General features: G+C 35.1%; 2 protein-coding genes across 3 annotated transcripts in view; one reads left to right on the forward strand and one right to left on the reverse strand.

Annotated features, from left to right (window-relative positions):
- The window catches only part of LOC123535263 (guanylate-binding protein 3-like), a 29,706-nt gene extending 20,002 nt beyond the window's left edge, over window positions 1-9,704 (reverse strand). The window contains exons 1-3 of one of the 2 annotated variants that reach the window (XM_053520125.1): window positions 9,524-9,704; window positions 4,518-4,595; window positions 4,282-4,340 (exon numbers count right to left, since the gene is read on the reverse strand). In XM_053520125.1, coding sequence (XP_053376100.1) covers window positions 4,282-4,340; window positions 4,518-4,568 — 110 coding nt within the window. In that variant the 5' untranslated portion in view covers window positions 4,569-4,595; window positions 9,524-9,704. Of the gene's footprint in view, window positions 1-4,281; window positions 4,341-4,517; window positions 4,596-9,503 lie in introns of both variants that reach the window. The other variant, XM_045317853.2, reaches the window with a different exon arrangement.
- LOC123530473 (uncharacterized protein KIAA1958 homolog) lies at window positions 1,294-3,800 on the forward strand. The gene is made up of 2 exons (XM_045311249.2): window positions 1,294-1,778; window positions 2,535-3,800. Exons 1-2 carry the CDS (start codon window positions 1,324-1,326, stop codon window positions 3,547-3,549), a joined length of 1,470 nt encoding a protein of 489 aa, XP_045167184.2. The 5' UTR covers window positions 1,294-1,323; the 3' UTR covers window positions 3,550-3,800.

The raw sequence follows: 9,704 nt of genomic DNA on the forward strand, positions 1-9,704 counted from the left end.
ATATCGTCGAGGCCGGTAGGCCGAGACAGATATGTGAAGAGAAAAATAACGAGATATACCCCTAGCTCTGATATATCCTGGTAACACACGAGCATTACATATTATGACTGTTTTATCGCATAGTTTATCATTAAAATTTATATATTATTTTCATTTAAATTTGTTTATTATTATTTTTACTATTTTGATTCCCTTTCTGCGCCTCGCTGACTGAAACACTAAAACTTCTGTTTTAGAAAATGTGTTCCCCAGATAAAAGTACCCAACAAATTTCTGCATTGGTTTTAAATCTTTGCATTTCATTGGCCAGACATATTGTAAAACTTGTTTTGTTTGTAAAAAAAATCAAAGAAAAAGAAACATTTGAGAAATCTCAGAATTTCATATATTTCATGTGTTTTTGAAATATTCTAGTTTATTTATTCTTTTACTTTATAAATGTAGGTGTTTGTGACAATTCTTTCTCTGTGAACTGTAAATTGGACTGAGCTAAAATCATCTTTTCTTTGAAAGGAAAAAATTATACTCCCTTGATAAGACCTCAATAGAGAAAAAGTGTTCCGATATATATCGGAACAGTTTTACTGTGCTGATATATATCGGAACACTTTTTTTCTTATGAAACTCCATAGAGATTTCCGTGTTGATATATATCGCAACAGTTTTGTAAGATATCAGCACAGTTTTGTAGTAATAATGTGTGTTACTATGTATAACATGCTGCAAAGATCAAAGGAAAATTGCCGCACTATGCGATAAGTAATAGTTATAGTATGTGTGAGAGTGTGTTACCAGGATATATCAGAGCTAGGGGTACATCGAGGGTATTTTTCTCTGCACATATCGTCGAGGCCGTTAGGCCGAGACAGATATGTGAAGAGAAATATACCGAGATGTACCCCTAGCTCTGATATATCCTCGTAACACACGAGCATCACATATTATAACTGTTTTATCGCATAGTTCTATCATTTCAATTTATTTATTATTTTCGTTTATAGATCTATCATTTAAATTAATTTTTATAATTATTTTTACACTTATGATTCCCTTTCTGCACCTCACTGACTGAAACCCAGAAACGTTCTGTTTTAGAAAATGTGTTCCCCAGGTAAAAGTATCCAACAGATTTCTACATTTGTATTTACTCTTTGCATTTCATTGGCCAAACGCTTATCTCGGAGTCTAATTTGCTTCAGCGCCCAAGTAATATTTTTCATTTCAGTGCGCTATCTCATGCTGTATAGCTACGTAAACGCGAATAAGCTATCAGAAATAAAACAACGAAAAAAACAACAAAAACGGAGTATAAAAAATCAAAATATGTCGGATTCCGATTTAAAATTAGATGATGGACAGGACATATTTTTATCTCAGGTTCTTGACGAGATTGAAAGTATGCAAGAAGACGATATAGTGTTGTCGCAAGCTCTGGATTTATTTGAAAACAAGGAATCGTTTGACTTGTCAGATTCTCAGTTTAAAAATCTTGTAGAGGATTGTACCAGTGCAGACTTTTTCGGTAGTTTTACGTTGAAACTACCGACTGGAGAAAATTGTGAACTGTTAGGTGTGGATACACATTGTGAAAATCGCTTTGGAAAAACTACCAAAACTGAAGATTTTGACGCACTGATCAAGGACCAGAAATCGGGTAACACCGAGAGGAGTACAAAGTGGGCCACCTCTGTATTTGAGGCTTGGAGATCCGTTCGGAAACTGGACGGAGAGGAAATTCCACCACTCGAGGAATGCGATATCAACACCCACCTTTCACGGTAAGTCAAAAAGCACATGTACCTTTGTTTCAATTAAAATGCAATCAAGATGTAGCATTGTGAATTATACAGGTTTGTTGAAGTGACGAGATCAGTTGCAAACGCTTTGAGATTTGGCTGCGACTGCATTCTATATAAATTGGAGCCTATTCACTGTAGACTGGATATTTCGAACTAGCCCAACAGTTTCTAGTTTTTGCTGAATGAACTCCAAATGTTGTTGAAAAATATATTTGTGGTCACTAAAAATGGCATTCTTAGGATATATATTTCTAAATACAGTTTTATCTAACTCATCCTTAATAGAGCTTTGCTTGGCAAGATAGTTTTAAACTAGACATTCCTGAATAAAGGTATCCGATGGTGATTAAAATAGCTTTTAAGAATCACTTTTCATGTTTAATGGCGTAAAAATGTAGCTTTCCAATTATAAAAATAGGCAAAATTACGATTTCGAAAACTGGTACTTTTCAGAAAGTTTTCAACTTTTTTGCATGGAAATGTACGTTGTTAGTCAAAATAAGTCGACGGCCATGTCGATTTAGATTTGTAACTGGTAAAATCTTAGTGTGTGTGTGTGTGTGTGTGTTCGGATTTAACGTCTTTTTCAACAAGTTTTCAGTCATATAATTTATAAACAGTGGTGTCTCCTTGTAGCAGTGAGCACAATGCCACATTGATGTATTGTGCAATTCTTTTTAGATTTTTGAATTCATGGAAAGTACAACATTAACTAGTATGTTTTTATACTTGCAGTTTTGTGGTAGAAGCAAGAAAGCAGGATGGTTCCCCCTACCCACCTGGATCGCTATATAATATTGCCTGTGGACTCTTGAGAAATCTCCGATCTTCTGGCATCTATGATAAAAACTTCTTGGATGAGACGAATGCACGATACGCGAGGTTCCGCGAGGTACTAGATGCTCAGATGAAAAAGCTGACAAAGGATGGGTTAGGTATTGGTCAGAGGGAGGCAAAACCAGTCAATGAAGAAGATGAAAAGATTTTGTGGTCTAAAGGTGTATTTGGGAACAGTTCATCTGTTGCTCTTCAGCATACCATGTATTTCTATAACTGTAAATTTTTCGGATTAAGGGCTTTGGATGAACACCGAACATTAAACTGTAACCAATTTGCAATCGGGAGTGACGAAAATGGTCGTTACATAGAATTTAAAGGTACAAACAGTAAAACGTACAATGGAGGATTAAAACACAGGCGTATTGAACCAAAAATTATAAGACATTATGATGAAAATAGTGGAATTGTTGACTTTTATGAGCAGTATCTGAATGCATTGGGGCTTTCGGGTCCATTTTATCGGCGGCCTTTAAACAAATCCGAGGGACACTTGCGTTACGGGGAACAAGTTGTTGGAATTAATAAGTTAAAAACTTTCATGAAAGACATTTGTTCGTCTGCAGGTTTAGAAGGTAGATACACAAACCATAGTGGTAAGAAAACGTGTGCCACAACACTCTACCAAGGAGGAATTCCCGAGGAAGAGATTATGAAACGAACTGGCCACAGATCCACTACCGGGGTTAGGAAATACCAAAAACCGTCTCCCGCAATGTTGAAAGAAATTTCAAACACACTAAATCCACCGCAGACGACAATCAAGGCACAGTGTGAAACGGTCAATGAGAAAAATGCTGAAAGTGTTCTAAAGGATAATGACGAGTCAGTGGATAATAAACGCAGTGATCCAAGTTTTAAGGGTTTATTTTCTGGAAACCACTCATTCTCTGGATGCACTTTTCAGTTTTAATATCGTACGAGAACTGTTGTAACAGTGTGTTGGAATTGTTGTTCATAATGATTATATAATTGACCTACCCGTAGCACATACATTATAGTGCCATAGCAGATACATTTTAGCAAAATAGCACATAGCGGATACTTTTTTAGCGCTTTTCAGTTTTAAGAAACATTTAAGAAAACTTTGAATTTCATATTTCATGACAATCCTGTATTTCTGATGTTCATTTAGAGATAATGATAAATATCGAATCTTCGAAATATTCTAGTTTATTTAATCTTTTACTTTATAGATGCAGGTGTTTGTGATCACTCTATCTCCGTGAACAATAAATTTGAAATAAAATCATGTTTTCATTGGCAGGAAAAAATAATACTCCCTCCATAGGACCTTGCCATTGTAAGAAAAAAAGTGTTGCGATATATATATTCTTTCTCTGTGAACTGTAAATTGGAGCTAAAATCATCTTTTCTTTGAAAGGAAAAAATTATACTCCCTTGATAGGACCTCAATAGAGAAAAAGTGTTCCGATATATATCAGAACAGTTTTACTGTGCTGATATATATCGGAACACTTTTTTTCTTATGAAACTCCATAGAGAAAAAGTGTTCCGATATATATCGGAACAGTTTTGTAAGATATCAGCACAGTTTTGTAGTAATAATGTGTGTTACCATGTATAACATGCTGCAAAGATCAAAGGAAAATTGCCGCACTATGCGATAAAAATAAAAAGCTACCTCTCTTTCCGCTGAAGCCAAGGAAAGTCTATTGTCCCTTCTTCATCGCAGATAAGATCCTGAAAGAAACATTTTCATCTCATAAAACTTTAACACGACAGCAAAGGTATTGGAAATATCTCTGAAGATACATAAAAAGTGCAGCCTGAACAACTTAAACTGGGCACAAAGGCTCAAAACAGTTCAAATATTAATGAAAGAGATATGTATATTCTACTTATAAGTCTTATACTGACAATTGAAGGCCCCGATGATCGCCCAAGCGTCCTACCACTAACTTCAGCCATTTAATAACGAAGAAGTCCACCAATTAACTGCAAAATAAAATGATAATGTACATGAATTGGTAAACACTCGTCATTTCAAATTTCGAAGATTTAAAACATTACTTAAGAGGTTGTTCGTCTTCCACAATTAGGTCAATGTTACGAAATTTGTCCTTTTCAATATGATCGCAATCTGAAATTTCCTCTTAGCACACAAGCAGGTCACAGACCACATTTAAATATCATCGGCATTTAATTTAAAACACTAAATCTGTATGAAAAAACACTAGCATGATATAAAAAGCGTTATTACTTTGTTCCGTTGTACACGTTGTCAACTTACCACAAAATTTATTTAATATTCATGAATAATTGTGTTGTAGAAAGATATTGTATGTTTTCATGTTGTTATAATGATATTAGAAATGCGATATCAATACTTAAGACACATATAACTACTGTACGCGAAACAACTCCTTCGAAGAACATGTGTTTTTCTTTTCTTTTCTGTTTTTTTTTTTGTTTGTTCGTTTTTTTGTTTTTTTTTTGCTTTTTGGTGTTTTTTTTTTAAATTTATTTTAATATTTAAATGTTTCAGTATATGGTCGAAATATCGTTCATCATGTGATCACCAAATGTAATATATTTTCAAGTTGTGAGTTGAATTAGTTGATGTATGATAAAAAATATGAAGCCCCTATATATAAGATAAACAAGTATTCGTTTCATTTCAAACATTTCCAGTAATGATAAACAACGATAACATATATCTTTCGCGGAGGGTTGCCAAAAATTGTTAAAGAGAGTTTTATGATTGATATATTACTGCTATTACTTGTCATTGAGATGTTAACGTTTTGTTAAATCTTGGCGGAAGCTTTGTATTGAAATGTATTTGATTAAAATTCAAAATATTGTTCATCCGCCTCAACGTGTAGCTACATAATATTAAAATATATAAACCGATTTTATAATTTGACGATGATAAAATGTTATTGCACACTGCGGGGAATCACATGATCAAAATAACATCTTAATCAAAATCAAAATATGAATAATATGGGATACTATTGAAACATCTTTTGCTGTAAATTTGAAATATAGCCTATCATATGCCAGCCTACATGTATCCTAAAACTACATAGATTTCAAACACAATAACATTTTGATTATCTGGAACACTTCAAGAAACTGATACTTATTATTTTCCTTAGTGTTTGTAATGACATGATATCTATCATTATTGTCAACTACATGATAATTTAACAATTTTCATTAGTCACATGATAGGCTATGTTTAAATTTCATATCTTATCATGACAGGAAATTTATTCATGTTCTTCAAAATATAACTTTGGTTTAGAGATTATTTTGATCAAGTGATTCCCCACAGTGTTGCAGATAAGTCGGAATCCGATGTGACTTTGCATGAGATGCATTAAAATGCAGTACGTTACCATTCTGCACTTTGCACGAATCAGTAGCAGATTTTTATGAAGTTGTCACCATATCCTATTCATCAGTCGAAAGTTATTCATTGCATGCCGGTGTTTAGTTTAGTAAATACAAATTTATCTTCGGCCGATTGTGAAGCAAGTTCTACAACTTCTATTAATCACTCTCGACACCTCATTCCTGATTGAATCCATCGCCATGAGATTTCCTTTATACTGAGCGCCAAGCAAGGGAACAACTGGTAACATTTTTCATACTATGTAATGACGATCGAACCCACGACCTCCTGCACACGAAGCGGACGCTCTACTACTTGGCTGCCGATGCGGTTATACAGGTTTACGACAGTGTATATCCATTTAATTTATAGGTATCAGCTATCGAAAAAGAAATCTTAAGGCCACTTTAGATATTGATAAAATTATATTCTTATGTTCTACATATTAGGTTTATCTGGTAAACAAAAGTCTATTGGGTACACCTGTTATCCAGATGGATCTTTTGGCATTTTGTATGAAATGGAACTGGATATGTTGCTTGTCCGTAAGTCTGTTAACATGTCGTAATGTTTCGTGTCCATTTGTGGTTTGGACCCTTTGTTGATATTTAGACACTTCGAACAACTTCTCCTCCCACTGACACAACGTGACAATACAGAAGGATGTTCAAGTCACGTATATGTCACCTAAAACACGCAGTTTGGCAAATGCATTTTCCAATTTTTGAAGTTCAGAGAAAGACTAGTAAGATATATACTTTCGTTAAATGACAATCCCCAGGGGCGTTTCTGCCTTTTTATAAGTTGCAGGCCCGATAGATCGAGCGCCGAAAGGGTGAGTTTGGTAGGGGGGTATGGGGGTATACTCCCCCATAAAAGTTTGAAAAATTAGAGTGTCTGTGGTGCAGTCTGAGACATTCTGGCGGATTAAAATCAATGCTAAGCGGAGCAGTTCAGGTCAATAAAAACACACAAGAACCTATCAAAATTCAGTTTGTGACTAAGGCAACATACATGTAACTTAGTGATTAACCCAACATAATTCATTTACAAAGATGTCATTTAAAATGTGACATCTCTAGCTTTAATCCATTGACCAGACTAACGCCTTTTCGCCTTTTCGTCGTTATTGCCTCACATAGTACGAGTTTCAAACATTTTATTATTATTCTAACATGACCCGTCACATAAAATTATATCTAAATACATAGAGGAACCACGAAAAGTCATTTACAAGTCATGCATTAAATGCAAGACTAGTGATAGACTACACTGAATGACTAAACAGTCATTTACTGATACAGTAATGGTATTTTTCTTGTCATTCACTCCATTCCTTTTTTTGTTTTGGTTTGGGTAGGCGTGTTAAATAACGTGCAATTTATCTTCAAAAGTCGTGCCTTAGTAACATTCTCTCTACGATTCTCATCGCAGAGAAACACGCGTATTTTATGTTTTCTTTTATGTTTTCATCAACGTTATACAGAAACTTGCATAGCCCTGAGGTAATCTGATAAATTATAGAAACTCTAGATAGAAGACAATGAAACAAAGTCGATGACTGATAAATCAACCCTTATTTCTTGAGCGGCACTTGAGTGAAAATGAGCTACATGAGGGACTGCAGTCTGCTTACAGAAAGTTTCATTCAACTGAGTCGGCTTTGATAAAGGTACAGAATGACATCCTCACATCTCTCGATCAAAATTCTGTAACAGTCCTCGTGCTACTCGATCTTTCTGCGGCTTTCGACACGATTGATCACCAAACACTGTTACACAGGCTCGAACATCATTTTGGAGTCACAGACAAAGCACTTGCATGGATGTCATCATATCTTAGTGACCGCTATCAAACTGTATGCGTTGATGGTGAGTTGTCGACGCCTACGTTGATGAAATACAGTGTGCCCCAGGGATCAGTGCTTGGTCCAAAGAACTATATCATGTACACTAAACCCGTGGGTGCCATATGTAGACGTCATGGACTTCTTCATCATTTCTACGCTGATGACTCTCAATTATACCTATCTTTTAAGCCGATAGAGGCTGTGGCCAGAAGTGAAGCTTTGCGCCGCATTGAGAGCTGTCTGACTGAAATTGTCTCGTGGATGAATTCCAACATGCTGAAGCTCAATGCTGACAAAACTGAGGTAATGCTATTGACATCAAAGCGTAACTCCAAGTACATTGATGACGTTTCTGTGAAGGTCGGTGATTCTATGATAAAATCCACGAAATGTGTTAGGAATCTTGGAGCAGTATTTGACAGCGGTATGGATATGGAACAACAAGTCAACTCGGTGTGCCGGGCTGGATATGCACAACTTCGCAGAATAGGTCACATCAGACGGTATCTTACCAGTGATGCTAAAAAAACCCTTATAAACAGCCTGGTTACTTCACGGTTAGACTACTGTAATGCCTTGTTAAGTGGTATACCAAACAGCACACTTAACAAGTTGCAACATGTCCAGAACACTGCAGCTCGCGTAATCACTAAGACGCCCCGTCGCAGTCATATAACACCGGTTCTGAAGGAGCTTCACTGGTTGCCAGTGAAATACAGGGTGCAGTACAAGGTTCTGACCCACACCTTTAAGGCGTTACACAATCAGTCCCCTGCCTATATTAGGGATATGCTAGAAGTGTATAAACCGGTCAGGACCCTAAGATCGCAAGACACGCTGTCACTGGTTATGCCAAAATCTAATACCATGATGTATGGCAATCGCAGCTTTTCGTGCACTGCTCCAAAGCTTTGGAACTCTCTTCCTGTCAAGATCAGGGAAGCTGACACGCTAGCTGCTTTCAAAAGCCTGCTCAAAACCCACTTCTTTGTACAATATTTTGTTAACTGACCGATACATTTATTTATTTATTTTTTTTTTTTTATCTTGTTTTTTTTTTTTTTTTTAAATTATACTTGTTTTTATTCATGATTTTTGTTAATGTGGAATGCATTGTCTTTGTATACGTATTTGTTTGTACTTTTGCAATTTATTCTGTAAAGCACTTTTGAACGTGTACAAGTGCATGAAAAGAGTGCTATATAAATGTGGTATAATAATAATATATAATTTCCAATAAACAACGCAAAGGCGGCCAATAAGCTTGTCTTTAACACTATACTCGTTTAAATTCGAATGATCACTAATTTATAAGTGATTATCACGACGAATGATCAAAAATATGCTTTATAATCTTCTTGTTTACTGACATAATATACTTCAAAAGCTTAAACATTAGTTGTACTATTTTCAAACATTTTTATAGCTTTGCAAGAAGTATGTTTTAAAATTTCTTTGTTGTAAAGCTTTTAAAAGAACAGTATTATATATAAATCATGGGATTCGCTATCTTCCATACAATAAAAGTACTGAACACATTATTTATTTAGAGTGCATTCATATATGATAAAGGGCTTGTAAAGAAACTTTGAAATTACAATATCTATGTTAAATTGCATTTTTATATTGATTAAAAACATTTGTTTCTACATACCTCCCTTTAATGAATCATACCTGCAGTTCTGGAACTGCACCAATATAAAGTAACCACTTGGTATGGCAAGGTCTTTATACGTTATATATAATTATTCCTATTTCTTTCAAACGTGTATTTAGTATAATTATACATTGTAGTAACTAGTAACTGTTACTCGTAAAATAATTACGCTCATCCCATGTATGACCTATCAACTAG

Source organism: Mercenaria mercenaria, chromosome 12, assembly GCF_021730395.1.
Source record: "Mercenaria mercenaria strain notata chromosome 12, MADL_Memer_1, whole genome shotgun sequence".
Classification (NCBI taxonomy): domain Eukaryota; kingdom Metazoa; phylum Mollusca; class Bivalvia; order Venerida; family Veneridae; genus Mercenaria; species Mercenaria mercenaria.